This window comes from Glossina fuscipes, unplaced genomic scaffold (assembly GCF_014805625.2).
Source record: "Glossina fuscipes isolate IAEA_lab_2018 unplaced genomic scaffold, Yale_Gfus_2 1, whole genome shotgun sequence".
Classification (NCBI taxonomy): Eukaryota; Metazoa; Arthropoda; class Insecta; order Diptera; family Glossinidae; genus Glossina; species Glossina fuscipes.
In genome coordinates, this window is record NW_023998415.1 from 24,694,521 (window position 1) to 24,709,393 (window position 14,873).

General features: G+C 33.2%; 2 protein-coding genes across 5 annotated transcripts; one reads left to right on the plus strand and one right to left on the minus strand.

Annotated features, from left to right (window-relative positions):
* The first annotated feature begins 1,132 nt into the window (after positions 1 to 1,132).
* Positions 1,133 to 8,334, plus strand: LOC119645025 (general transcriptional corepressor trfA). 4 transcript variants are annotated; one of them, XM_038044801.1, is made up of 9 exons: positions 1,476 to 1,535; positions 2,184 to 2,232; positions 2,312 to 2,424; positions 3,502 to 3,575; positions 4,245 to 4,860; positions 4,924 to 6,911; positions 7,163 to 7,240; positions 7,752 to 7,955; positions 8,039 to 8,334. In XM_038044801.1, exons 2-9 carry the CDS (start codon positions 2,186 to 2,188, stop codon positions 8,267 to 8,269), a joined length of 3,351 nt encoding a protein of 1,116 aa, XP_037900729.1. In that variant the 5' UTR covers positions 1,476 to 1,535; positions 2,184 to 2,185; the 3' UTR covers positions 8,270 to 8,334. The 4 variants fall into 4 exon arrangements, with proteins under 4 accessions (XP_037900727.1, XP_037900729.1, XP_037900725.1 ...); XM_038044799.1 differs by lacking the exon at positions 1,476 to 1,535 and adding an exon at positions 1,133 to 1,147 and having other exon boundaries at positions 4,245 to 6,911; XM_038044797.1 differs by having other exon boundaries at positions 1,478 to 1,535; positions 4,245 to 6,911.
* A 3,128-nt stretch (positions 8,335 to 11,462) lies between these two features.
* LOC119631969 (nucleobindin-2) lies at positions 11,463 to 14,520 on the minus strand. Its single transcript, XM_038024618.1, has 4 exons — positions 14,099 to 14,520; positions 12,822 to 13,320; positions 12,404 to 12,741; positions 11,463 to 12,325 (listed from the first exon to the last, which is right to left on the minus strand). The coding sequence occupies exons 1-4, from the start codon at positions 14,342 to 14,344 to the stop codon at positions 11,780 to 11,782; spliced, it is 1,629 nt and encodes a 542-aa protein (XP_037880546.1). The 5' UTR covers positions 14,345 to 14,520; the 3' UTR covers positions 11,463 to 11,779.
* Between the last annotated feature and the right edge of the window lie 353 nt (positions 14,521 to 14,873).

Consider the following 14,873-nt stretch of genomic DNA (forward strand, 5'->3'; position numbering starts at 1 on the left):
TTTATAAGCTATATATTTAGTATCTATTTTGCTTCGTAATATTCATTTCGTTTCGTTCCAACTCGTAATGTAACTTGTATATATAAAAGGCCCTGCATCTTGTGTACAAAATCGGTCGCAACTTTTAAGTGTGCATAATGCCTTCATAATACCTCCTACGAATTGCTTGTTATTTCTTGTTTTCCACAAAAAATTGACAGTCGTTAATACAGTAAGACAGTAGATATTGTTGTTTGAACAAGTAGATACGCTGTTAAACTGAAGTCCTGGGAATATAAGTGAGTGCGCAAATATTAATAAAAAAAATTTCTCATTTTAAAAGAACCGATATGTTTTAATCTAATCCAATCCGCCTGAGTAGCCGAAGGTTAGGAATCTCGATTAGCAAGTCAATGGTCGTGGGTTTGAATCTCAAGTGCGGTAGAGTTTTTAATAAAAGCCGATAGCCTTAGATGCTAGTGCTTTTAAAAGTTTAGTCTTAGAATTTATTTCTCTGGCGAAATTAATAATAATAATAATAATCTAATCCAATAGTGTATATATGCTATAAGTCACTGAAGGCGTCTGACAATTTGCACCTGAAGCTTTTTCATAAATGAAGTGTGTGAATCTGCAAAGTTAAATACATTTTTATGTATTGTATGTAAATGAAAAATTACACAGATATTGAACTAATTTTGATTAATATTGCGAAATATATATTAATTAAACAACTGAAAAAGTTGAATATAAAAGGTCTGCATCTCTCTTTTGGGTTGTACACACTTTTATAAATTTAATATGCTCAATTTTTTGCCATTGAAAGTAAGTGAACTTCTATCTTACTGGTTCGTTGGCAAAAATCTTTCTCCCTTCTTCAGGTTATTTTTTATTCAAACGTAACGAATTCTGAATAAAAATCTACGAAGTGATCACGTATGAGAAATTTAGCTTTCAATTTTGTATTCAGCTGTTCCGCAAAAACGGCTGAATACCGAAGCGAACGCCAACTTTCAGCTACGTGATTACCCCTATATTATAAAGTGGGGAACATGTTCCCTTTCCATCATAACGTGCAAAACGACTGTACATGGCACCATTGGCAGAATATTGGGCTTTTATTAATTTGTTATTTTTAATAACGTGAGCATAATTTTACTTTAAATTGGTGCGTATATAAAAACAAAATTAGAATTATTGCATAATTTGGTTCTAATACGTAAACTTAAACAACAATATTGTTTACACTCCAATATATATCTATTACATTTTCACTTGACAGAAAATGATAAACTAGGAAAACATTACTAGTGCTTCAACAAAGAAAAAAAATTTCGAAGAAAAGAGATACAAAACAGAAAATTTATGACAGAGAAAATTTCGTTGTATGGTGCTTTTATAAAGGAATTTAATTTAGTTTGTCGTTTGTCAAAATATTTGTTTATTTGCCAATTTCACATAGTTTGTAAAAAGATTTAATTGTAAAAAGAGAAATTTTTGTATTTTGTGTTTTCTCTTTTTTTGGGTAGAACGAATATTAAAATCATTGCAAAAAGGTAATTCATGAGAAATTAGTGAAGGTAAACAGGGTCAACCAGGAAAGAAGGTTCATTTGCCTTCGACAAATTGTGGCTACCCCTTAACGAATTCGCCACCAATTGTGTGGGCGTGTTAGTAAGAAGAATTTGAAGATATTACGATGACACATGAATAACGTATATCAATATGCGTAAGCCGTTCATAAAATGCGGATATGTTAAGCCTTAGATATCTTAGTCCCAAATTTGTAAGCATACGGTTTCTGTTATAAAGTTCCGCCAACTTAGTTTTGTATAGCGTTTTGACGGATTTTGTCCATTCTTCCATGTAAACAAATTATATTATAAAAAAGACAACAATGATTATTTAGTTGACTTAATATATCGCACCAATTAAGAATGAAAACACGTTATGATGTTCCCGTCTCCGCAGTCTGTTGGGATGTTGCAAAGTGAAAGTGTTGTATAGGGCTCGTGCACTTTCAAAGCTAATGTAAACAGGATGCCGTTAGCCTAAAAATTAACAGTTAAATGAAAGAATTTTTTTAACCTAATAATTTTTTTTTTTTTTTTTTTTGGTATGTTGAACAGATAACCTAATAATTTAGACAATACTTTGGTATTCTTCAACTAATATATTATATATTATTATTATTATATTTACAGCCATGGATATTTTGGATATAGACGAGGCGCTCAAAGATGATTCATTTATGTAAGTAGAAAGTAGGGAAAAAGCTTATTATCAACAACTAACTGAAGAATATTTTGCCCTTACGTTTCGAATATTACAGATTTCTCGAGGATAAAACCCACGATGACATATCCAACATATTGCAACAGTGGAAAAGTAATAATTGTCTACCGCCCTCAATTAATCGAACACCGCAACAACCATTAGAGCAACGTAAGCAAAATAAATTATCTATTTAGTAGTTTTATTAATTCTGCACAAATATTGGGTGGGTTGTACGTTTTTTCTTTTAGCCATAGTGTATTTTAAAACAGGTATATAATTTTATCTATAAACAACCCAAACGAGTAGTTTTTTTGTATAAATCTGTAAACACCATGAATAATGCAAATAATAGGACCGACGTATTCATGGTACTTGCGGACAATTGCTTATATGGCGAAATCGAGGTTAACAAGATTGCTTTACTTGTTTCTTATAAATACAAGTTTACATTCTTTAACTATGTATATCGCAATATGTTTTCTTTGCAATAATTCTGGATAATAGTAATATTTTAGGCAAATGTTTTACCAAAAGTATTCTCTTTTTGCCCATTTTTAAAACGATCTGCACAGTTTTGTGATTTTGTCCATATTTATAATAGTAACATAAATATTATACCATTATAATATTTCTAAACTTTCCTTTTTTTTCTTATACATTTTTGTGTTTGTGTTGATATTCACATGTTCGGTATAATTGGCACATGATGTCCCACATGTAATGTATAAATAAAATGTGTCGTACCCTATATTTATTTGAAGACGTATATTAAGCACTTGTTAAGCATCCAAAAATTTCATGAAAAAAAGCAAAATAGTATTGGCTTTCGGTTCATTCTGGGTAAAAAGAGAAATCGATTTATTCTCCTCGACAACATTTTATGATGTGAAGTTGTGTTCTTGTTACGAGTTGCTATACTCTACATAAATTTGGCAAATCTTATTTGCCATGGTGGGCATAACAATAATCTTTCAATCTTACGTATTAAGATTTATTTGCTCTCATTGATAAATGATAGGTATCGATGATTCGTTTTAAACCCGCTTTCCTTTTTAATAATGTATCATGTTTTTATTATTATCTTCTCGTTCTTCTATGTTCGCATTTGAACGGTTTTGGAATGCTGCCTTCAAATTTTGTTTCTTCTGTTGATTATGTTCCCACGCATTGAAACTCGCATGCAATTGTAACAATCGGTTGCCTAACGATGGTAACGAAAATATATGTACATAAATTTTCGTGCAGCTTACAAACTAGACTCCAGAACATTCACGCGACCCAAACGGAAGTTGGTACAAAATCTCGAAAGCAGTCATTTTGTAAGTATAATATTATTTAAATAATACAGCGAACAACACCCTAATATCCGTATGTACTTGTTAGGATTTTATTTGATATTCTGAAGGTATATTAGTATACATAAAATTTCTCCGAACTGCAAAAAATTTTTGATCACCGATATATGATAATGAACATGAATATTAATACAAATTATCTTACGCAGCATCATATTAGTTTGTAAACTTAATTTTTAATACGTATAATAACTACATTTCTTCAAGTCCATATATTGTTAATAATAATATTGAGGTTCTCAAGGGCTATATTTAAATGTTCTCATTCATCTTTATGGCGTCCATGAATATCGCTAATATCATGAGTAAGGCTATTGCCAAACTATATATATTTTAACTTGAATTTTGCTAGAAAATGAAATATAAAATTAAAGAATAAAAACAAAAAAAAAAGTGGTTTTAGGTCAATCAATATTATTAAACTGTGGCATTATGAATAATAAATTGAAATATAGTCTCTGGCTGAAAGGAAGTGATGTTTACGATAACTAGTGACTCATTCATTGCGTAAGCTTGAAGTCGGATACACATAAATATCTTGATTGATTTCATTTGCATGCATGTATAGCAGTCAAAACATGTGTTTGTTAATGTGTATAAGCATCAATAATAAAATTTCTATTTCTGTTTTAGGCGCATTCGTCTAATCAAAATGCACAGCAAATTACAGAAAATCCAATGCTTAACTTGGAAATTGGTGGCTTAGTGACTACGATGGAAAAATCATATCTGCAAGATACATCTCCTCCTTCATTTATTTCCATGGATGCTTCCACTGATCGCATGAATAACTCACTTATTACATCTGCAGACTTTTCCAATCTGAACTTCTTGCAGTCTACTAACAGTTTGGATTTTAATGCTGCACTTGAAAACGGCGAATGTGTTTTCAATCTAAACGATAAAGCGACCAGTGATGGTTATACCTTGAGTGATATGATTAGAGATCGCAAAGCATTGGAATCATTAACTATGTCCAGCGATGGTACGCTTATCAAAGATTCTCACATTGGTCAAATTGACGATATATCTTTGAATCTAAGCAAAACGGCGTCAGGTTGTAGTACTATGGATAATTCGACTGAGAGTGTAGAGGGTGCGAATCGTACAATAAGAAATCTCAATATGGATCGTACATTAGACTTGGGTGCTTGCAATAACTTTAAGACTGGTAATGAAAACCTTCATCGCACAATGGTGCTAGCAGATGAAATGATTGGCGATATTACATACAATCTTGTGGAAAGCGGTACGTATGGAAATACAGTTAACGAAAAACCATCTGCCATTATAAATCGCGTGTCTTCGAAAGGATCAGCCCAATCATCAAATGAAGAGAAACCATCTGCCCTCGATGAAACAAAATGCCTTTCAACATTTGCTGCCGTTAAGGCTGTTAATACGACATTCGATTTGCATTTAAATGTTACACCGGATGGAACACCCGAATGTTTGGAAAAGAATATGGCCGCTATGACATGTATCGAATCCACACCTCATACAACTACTTTACGTCCCAACAAGAAGCTCTTCACTCCGCCCCTCGAACTAGCCGACAATATATCATTAAAAAGCGGGGCTTCTTTGAACCTCTCTGATCGGAAATTTAACGAAACATTTGATTTAAACGAAAGTAAAGGTGAAAGCAAAACTAAGCCTATCAATGCGGAAATTTTTATGGGGAAACTGCTAGATACTCAGCAGTCGATGGAGATGATAGATGATATTGAAAGTCCGCATGAGACTTTGAACAGGACATATAGATGCAGCGTTAACGAAAACACGGCAAGAAAAGAAATGCAAAACGTAATGGACTTGGCAGAAGCCGAGGCAAATTTGTTGGCGTCGAATAACAATGAAGAAGAGTTTGATCATATGCTGAATGAATTTAGTAAAGTGGAATTGAATGCAGAACAATTGAAAATGAAAAAGTCACTAGATTCTATTAAAAAACGTTTCAATTACAGTTCGTGTCGAGAAAAAAGTCACAATGAAACATCCTCTAGTACAGATGATGAAAGCCATCATTCCAAAGAAAACCTCAATGCTACCATTAGCCTACGCAACGGTCATGATAACGAAGAGCAAAAACCATTCAATGAAAGGCTAACAGAATGCTCTCCAGTGCTAAACGAAACGACTGAAATACAGAAAAACACTTCCAAAGAGTGTACATCCGGTAATATGAACGATTCGAAGAGTTCAATACATTTATCAAATGGCCTTAACGTGTCTTATGTGAACAGTTCAAGTAATAGCAGTGAACGTCTTCTAAGTAGACGGAGTCGCCTCTACGATGATATTAATCTCTTGAATATAACTACATCAAATCCGAGATTGCCTTTAACGTCAACGTCATTCACATTGCCCAAGGACGACAGCGTGACACGTGCGAACGAAACAAATGAGACTGAATATACGATGAATACTATGGGCAGTAATAATTATCAAAGCGACGATGTAGTGGTAGCTACTGTAGTTGAAGAATGCGAGATACCGTCTGACGGAACAGACATAATTCCACGAGCAAATTATAATCAAGACTCGCAGGTAATCCATTATAGGCTAGCGGAAAAGCGTGAACGTGATCGAGATCGGTTCAAAACTATTAATATTACTAAGAATCGTAGCGGTGGCGATGAAGCTCCTATAAAACCTGAACTAAATGTGCCTTGTATAGATGATTGTTATGACCAGCAATTACAGTTAGATATCGAGAAAGATGATTCGCAGCCTAATAGTCAAAGAAATTCCCGATGCGATGGTTCCGATTCGCCTGTTTCTTATAACAATGAATCAACGGCGGACACGGAAAACGCTTCCAAAGTCAATACAAATTATTTAACCTACAGAAAGCCTAGAGAAAAACAATCAGTCATTCGAAACTTGCCAGAAGTCGCTCCTCTTATTTCGACTGCAGCACCAACAGAACAATCTGCTGCAAAGCCACGTTCATTATCAAGACCTCGTTACATAAGTGGATTAACTAAATTTAGCGCGGTCAGCAAAGCGACTTCTGCCGATGAATTAGAAAAAACTGTCCATCGTCAAACGAATGCAAATACTAAAACATCAGGATTAGGTGGTCCGACCAAAATTTCAGGCACTCGTATATCGGTTAACGTGAACAAAACTAAGGGGTGCAGTGATCTTAAAAGCCCCATGGGCATCAAATCAAAATCGTTTCATAATTTATCGGGCAATATAACTGGCGTATCGGCAATTAATAATAATAATGGAGTTTCGACCGCAACGAAAACATTTGGTTTACGAAAACCCAACAGTATTGGTAGTGGCTTAGTAAGTACTTTTCCTTACGCTATATATTTTCATTATATAGTAACACTGACTGACCGCGAGTAACACAAACCTGAAATCTGTTTAATTTATTTTAATCTTCTTTCGGCCACATGCAATGTTAGAGATCTCAACATAACGTTTTTAGTTAATGGCGGTTAGTCTGTCTATTATCAAAGATTTCCGATTTTTGAAAATGAATTAATTATTTTAATTAATTTAATTTACAATATTAATATGCAAAAATCTTTTAGGTTAAACCCAATCAAGTACGACATTCGACGATGGGAAGCCCTAATAATTTGCAACAGCAAGCTACTCAACAGGTAAATGTAAATATAAATCAAAATCTTTATTATTTGTATATTATACTTAATTTTTTTACCTTAAGCCATCTGTAATAAATATGTGTAAGGTTTATGCAGAAACATTCAATACTCTGAAGACCATGAGATAGACCGATCTCTTACTGTACTAGTCGACGCAGATTCATTATGACCTGAACTATTTATGATAAGAGAGTATGTAAATTTATGCGGATGTATGTAACGTCCAGAAGGTTCTTAAAACAAACCGGCTTTCTATTATACCGATCGATTCAGAATCACCTTAAGACTCGATTTGAACTTCTCTGTCTACCTGATGTCTGTTGTCCATCTATTCTTATGTTGAACTTTTGAGATATTTTGATAAATTTCGTACACTAATTTGCTAGGACGAATCGTATTAATTGGTTGTTGGGATCGAATCACTTGGGAATTCTTTAAACACCCTTCTCCATTTAATATATTTTATTTGAATTGGAAGTGAATTTATTATGTTGGTGATGCTTTTTTTTTGCAGAAAAAAGATGATTCAGTATTTAAGGTTCCGAAGCTTGTATCTGGTATACGAACGTCTGGCAGTGGCGGAACTAACGGTGTTCCAAAGCGTGCTGGGCTTGTGCGACCTTCATCGGGTTATTATAGTCTTAATGTGACGGCTAAAAGTGCTCAACATCCCACGGGCGATCTAGAGTCCGACATTGAAAGACATTCCCCCACAGATGTAAGTATTGAAGTAGATTGTAATCGTGATAGTTTTGAAAGGCTTTTCTTTTTTTTAAACCTTTTTTTGTTCATTTTCTTCAGAGTATGTCTTCGGCATCTTCATCACACAGTCTTACTAAGCAGTCTCAAGCCGTTAAGCCTCCCAATGCTATAGCACAGTTAACAGCTAAAGCTGTAAATGTACCGGCAAATCTAACGAAAGTTACTATTGGTTCCACAGGTATTCCCAAACCTTCTGGCCTAAGGCCCCCATCGAATATTAAACGCAGTGGTCTTCCTCGGCCGTCTAGTTTTATAAAAGCCGAGAAATAAATTTCAAATTTTCCAAGTTTTTTTTTTTCCCCCAATTTTTTCTTTTCCTAAAAAAACGAACCATTCACTTAATCGTTTTTTATTTATTTATATTTTTATTTTCATTTTTTCTTGTAAATTAATTATAACATTTTGCATTTTATGCACACCGCGAAATCTACATAATACAAATATATGTTTCGCCCGTAAGTTGGCTAACGTTCTAATCACAGAATTGGAGAGAAGAACGTTGTAATCAAGACATGGCAAGTAAAAATTTTCTGCATTTTTTTGTTTTGTTTCGTCAACAGCCGACGTTTAAAAACGAACGAAACTTTTAGTTGCGACTCTTCACTTTTCAGTTTATAAGAATAAATATATATATGAATGCAAATTACTAAAGACTATTTAGATTTCCTTTTGGAAAATATTTACAAACAGACTTTTTTTTTTTTCTACTTGAGATATTTAAATCGTAAAATTAGTTGCTATTAGGGTTCTTTTTGGTCGTTCTAGTTTTCGTTACAAACAATGCCGTTGGCAATATACAACATTTTGTTAAGAGAAGCGAAAAAAAAGCAATGCAATCTCTTGAAAAACACGGACTGAATGTTAAAGTATTAAAAAAAAAAAAAAAAGAAGTTCATTGCATCGCATTTTTCACTGATACCCCGAAATATCTTCATGATATTGTATTAGCGCGTACTTTAATTTAATGCGTATTCTTATTTAGAACTGAATATCATAATTTTAGTATTCATTCATTCATTGCTATCTATTGATTCGTTTATATATATATAAGTGCCAATTATGAGTTCGTTTGCTTATCGGAATGAAATTAATGGAATTCAAAAATGAGATATTTGAGATTGGATTAGAAAGGCCACACAAATAGGTATACCTGATTATATTAGTAAATCATTGGCTGCATAACTGCTTTGAAAAGTTACGCCAAATCGATGTATTAACAATTTGACAGACCTGACATAAGTACACGAATATGCATTCACTCATGCATACTTATATGCATACCTTAAATAACAGAAACATAAACACATACATACATATATACCTATTATTATTAAATATTAATAACTACGGTCTTGCTAATCTCAAGTGGGAACAGTTGAAATAACATTTCCGTTTAACCGTCTTCTGTTGCTATGTATTCGTTTTATTACATTATCGTAGATATTAGTTAACGCTATGATAATACCATAATTTTGTTAAAGGTTTGCTTAACATGCATCGAATTTATATTTTGAACTGTTGCTTTATTATAATCTTGAATATTGTATTAATTTACTATAATCAGCCATAGGTATATATATATATATACAAATAAATTGTCCACTCGATATTTTGAATATCCATCACAAAAATACTTGCTCTCTTCTCTCTCTCTCTCTTTCTCTCTCTCTCTTATTCATATGCTTAGCTAAGAAGACTAACTTTCAAGAAGGTTTACTCTAGTTTTCTCAGCAACGTGCTCATAAAGTAACACGCAGTGCACTAATTATCGAGTGAACAATTCTTACTTTTTCTTTTTCTTTGTTTTTGTTTTTTTTTTTGGATTGTAGCCCGTCTACTTTGCTCTCATTAAGATTGATTTTTATACATACATGAAGCTCTGAGTTTTTTTCTTTTTTACTACCTGTTATTATTTTTTGTATTTTTTAATTATTTTCTATATTATATATTACCGCTAAGTATTGAGCAGTATATACATACACAACACACAAACACACACACACAAACTCACGCATACACAACCATATATATATATATATATATATATATATATACATGTTTATAAAATTATAAATAAAAATATCCAAAATACAAGCAAAGAAAATAAGTTTTATTGCAATCGCGATGCAGTTTCGATTATTCGCTATGCAGCAACTAGAGCGTATTGAAATGCAAATATGGATTGACTTTAAAAGGATATCGTTCCCTCGAGAGCTAAATGCGCTTGCACAAACTTGTTAACTTACATTTATTTTATTAAGTGCGTAAGTACGTCTCGCTTTCTAATAACTCGACTCGATAATCGCAAGCAATAGCGACATTTTGCATTTCCTTGAAACCATATGTCGTTGGTATTGGATTTGTCAAAAGTTGAAGAAAAAAAAAAAGAAATGATAATCACCATAGCGTAGACGACGTAGTAATCTATGAATTGGTATTATGATCAAAACTATCGCTTACATCTGCAACGTTCTATTCCTGCTTGCATTTCATAAACAGATTGGAATTTTTTCACAAGAGAGATCAACAGTTAGCTTCGCGGAACAATGAAAATAATTTATATACTCTAACTAGCTACGACATGAAAAGTTAGTGTACGTGATGGAGAATAATAAAAATTCGAGCAATTCGTACAACTTTTAAAGACATCTGCGCTTGAATCCAATTTTTGATAAATCCAAACAACAAACAAATGTTATGATATAAAAAGGAGCGCAAATGGGAGAGAGATGTTGACATATGCAAAAATTCCATTTAAGCGGAAAAATGTACTAATTCGTCCACCCATCCCTTTTATAATTCTTGCATACAACGGCTTTATCGAATTTTTAACGAATTTTCCAATCAGGCGTTTCGCGTCGATTGGGAAAAGTTTCGCTTTTTATATCGACGCGTGGCATAGTATCGATCAACATTATGTCTATAAGATCACCGAAAGCTTAGAACACTTTTAATTTTGTTTTGAATGTATTTAAATTTTTTTTTTAGTTTTTTTTTTAACCAGATGTTTCATTATTTATTTACCATGTTTTTGTAAGTATTTCTGCCTTTGGCTCAGTTTGAAGTCTATGGAGTCATTATCATCATTTATTATTGGGGTGTTGCTTTTATTAAAGCTGCATAACAATCTACGCCGAATATATTCTATTAAAGATAATAAAGATTAATAGATAGGAAAGTGTTCACGAATCCGCATATTTGCCTAGAAGACATCCCTATCTATAGACAGGTCCTTAATGGGCAAAAATACGCTGCTCTTTTAGATACTCTCAAATATTTTTATTTTGCACAAATAAACAAAAAAGAAAAAAAAAACAAAGAAATGGAAAAAGTAGTGTGTGAAAATCGTTTTTATACAATACAATTAAATATATAAACATTAGAAAAATGAGTAAAAATTGATAGCTAAAGACAATGACAATAAAAAAAAGGACACAAATCCATATATATGGTACATACAAAAAAAAAAAAAAAAATTTCATAAATACATAATAGGGCTAATCATAAAGGAAAGAAGTATCCTAATTGCCTTCTGAAAGTGTATCACAAAGAAGCAAATCAATAGTTTATGTACAGATCAGAAATGCAAAATTTCCGAAAACAAATTAGGAAAAATCAATAAGACAGAAAACAAATGAAATGCTCGGGGGACTAAAATGTGAAAATTGTGTTATGAGTCGAAAGCTTGTTATTAAAAATGACGGAATTCATATTGCAACAAGTGCAGCTCTATAGAAATGCGTTCCGATTGATTAAGAATGATGATAAGCAGCAATATATTTATTGTTTATTTGGAATGTTTTGTTGTGACTGTAACATGGCGTCGGCATTCAAGGGTTGTTGCTGTGGAATGTTATTATTTAGCAATGGTTGTGGCTGGTTTGGTGCGATCTGGGATTGCTGGGCTGCTCGGACGTTGTTTTGTTCTTGTGGTGAAATGTTATGACCAACTGGTTGTTGTTGCTGCGGTAACGGATTATACGCAGCTGGCTGCTGTTTATTCTGTGATGGTATTTTGTTTGACATTTGTTGCTGATGTGCAGATGTATTAGGGATATTTTCTGGTTCTTGTTGAGCGGGCACATGTTGGTAAACTTGGTTAGGATTAAGTTGAATCGGTTGATATTGTTGCGGTTCACGTTGTTGATGCTGATAATGTTGCGGTTGATTTTGATGATGTTGATATTGTTGCTGGTTTGGTATTTGCTGTTGAGCTTGCTGGTAATGCATTTGCCGCTGCTGAGGATGGCCTGATGGATTCTGTTGATATCCTCCTGGTGCGTTATTTGGATAATAACCTTGAGGCATATTAGGATGGGCCGGGAGCTAAAAAATCAAAATCGAAACAAGATCATAGCCATTTTCAACGTAAAATAAAATCTCGGTCTCCAAAATTAAACTTACCATTCCTTGAGCAATCATCCGATCGATTTCCTCTTTGCGACGACGCTCAAATTCTAAATACTCTTCGTGGGTATATTGTGGCTGCTGATCAACAGTTTGCCATTCAGAATCTCGGTTGAACTCTTCGCGCTTAGTTTGATCCAAAAATTCTTGGAAGCTAATCAACCCGTCACGGTTAGTATCACTTTCTTGGAAAACATGTTCTCGCATGCGTTCCATTTCTTCAGCTCGTTCACGCATATCATCCTCGGGCATATTAGATTGATACACTTTATCTAATTCTTTAATAAATAGCGCCTTCACCTCATTCTCGTCCCAAAAACCATTTCCATCCACATCTGCATATAAACGTGTACATATATACATATATTACGCATCAAATAGCTTTACGAGAGTCGCAGTTTGTATAAATATTTACCATGAATCATAAAGAAAGAATGAGGATCGAAATCTTGTCGGTCCATATGATCTTGCTTTTCCCATACTTCCTCTAATTGTGCTTTGTTTCCTGGCTGATGAATTTTCTCATGTGTTTTATGCTTTTGTTTTAATTCATCTTGCTTACGCTGGAATTCTTTACGCTGTTCTTCGTTCATTTCCTGTAAAGCCATTTCACGTTCGAATTCTTTTTGCATTTCATATTCTTTAAAATCGGCTCGTCTTTTACGATCAGCTTCGGCCAAGTCTTCCGACGTTTTCTTAATCAGTTTCAGTAAATCCTCAATTTCAAAAGAATGCTCATTGGCATGATTTAAATGCTGCGGAACCTTAAGATGATCCCGATCGATATCATTACTCAGCTCGTACTGTTTATTGGCCAGAGTACGTAAACGTTCCAGTTCACGTCGTTTAATTTCGTCCAATTTTGTGCGTACATGATGATTTACATAATCCAACTCTTGAGCAATCTTTCCGCTCTATAAATAGATTGAGCAATAATACGTTTACACTAATAACTATGCGATCGTACTTAAAACTTAACGATTATTTACTGAATTCAATTGATTCTATGAATGTTAACCTTGGACAATAGGCCTCAATTACTATTACTTATGCTATACATAACGGGGTATTAACGCTCACATTTTTCTGCTTTCTGATGTCTATCAGATATACGCAGTATCTGGAGTATCGTCTATTAAATGAAAGGTGAATTTTAAACCGAAACTTTAAAAAAATATTCATAGTAAAGTTTGATTTATTCGCGACAAGAAAAGGAAAATATTTGTTCTTGCCTTTCATTTCATTACGCCCCTACCTTTAAAACTTTTTAGCGAATTTGCAACCGTTTCGAAAAGCCTTTGGTTTGGTTTGTTCGTTCTAAAACACGATATGGAAGAACAAAGTAAATATCATGTTTAAACCTCTGCCATCGAATTATTGCAAAATACTTTTCTTCTGCAGATACAAGCATTCAAATGCAAATAATTTATATGTATAATAATTATTATATTTACTTTTCTTATTTTTATTTTTTTTTATTTGTTGGTTTTGAGATTAACTGAATTAACTAACCCAGTACGGATATAGTCTATAAGTTAACTCAAAAAAAAAAAAAAGTAGTGCAATATTATTGAAGGGAGAAAATGATCCATTTTTGCAATTAAAAAGTAAAAAACTATGTGTTTTGTGGTGAGAGCTACTAATAAAACTGAGAATTTGTTGTGTTTTGTGACGGAAAAAATTAAAACTTACTCTAATATCTGCTTCAGGAGCTTTATCTAATTTTTTACGAAAGTCCGGATCACTTTCCAAAGCCTCTACCACCTCTTTTAAGTAACGCTCATATTCCAAAGCTGTTTCAACATCAGGAGTCTCCGGAGCACTCGTTGCTTCGTATTCGCCTTTTTTCGTTTTAGTTACAGGTAAGGCGTGAATTGAAATTGCCCACACGACAAGCATAGCTGCCATAACTACGCCGTATCCCAATAACGCTTTCATAATGTTCAGTATTTCGATAAACTATTTTCATAAATAGTTGAAATCACGGATTTGATATTCAAGATTGATTGATGCGAATGAATGCTCGATTGTTTTTCCTTTAAATTTAATTTTCAAAGAGAACCTTAGCACTTGCCCTGATTGGAAAGAAACTAGAGAAAAATCTGACGTGTCTCTCGAGCGGAATACAAACCATATGTTTCTTTGTTTATTTAGGTATACAGCAGCACAGTGATTTCTTGTTTGCTTCTCCGTTTTTTTTTTTACAACACAGATTGATTGATTTACTTCGTTTACCCTACGCTATTAATCAAACGTGTCTTTCGTCTCTCTTTCTCTGAATGTATATTAAAAAGAATAAACTGCCATTTTTTTCGAATTGAATAAACATAAGCCAATACCATGCTATAAGCGAATTTAGGTTTTAGAGTGGAATCATTTTTATTTGACGTTTATTGAAATGCGAGTAAAATTGTTAACAAATACGTTTTGTACTTTTTTTTGCAATCCTGTTTGAAGAATTTCGTAA

What these genes read in the sequence shown, in the direction of transcription:
- LOC119631969 (XM_038024618.1), bottom strand. Translation starts at nt 14,344, where the DNA reads ATGAAAGCGTTATTGGGATACGGCGTAGTTATGGCAGCTATGCTTGTC. An exon ending in CTCCTGAAGCAGATATTAGA is followed by an intron (nt 13,321 to 14,098) that starts GTAAGTTTTAAT and finishes ATCTATTTATAG; the next exon opens with AGCGGAAAGATTGCTCAAGA. An exon ending in GGATGATTGCTCAAGGAATG is followed by an intron (nt 12,326 to 12,403) that starts GTAAGTTTAATT and finishes TTGATTTTTTAG; the next exon opens with CTCCCGGCCCATCCTAATAT.
- LOC119645025 (XM_038044799.1), top strand. Translation starts at nt 2,186, where the DNA reads ATGGATATTTTGGATATAGACGAGGCGCTCAAAGATGATTCATTTAT. An exon ending in CTCAAAGATGATTCATTTAT is followed by an intron (nt 2,233 to 2,311) that starts GTAAGTAGAAAG and finishes CGAATATTACAG; the next exon opens with ATTTCTCGAGGATAAAACCC. An exon ending in ATCTCGAAAGCAGTCATTTT is followed by an intron (nt 3,576 to 4,244) that starts GTAAGTATAATA and finishes TTTCTGTTTTAG; the next exon opens with GCGCATTCGTCTAATCAAAA.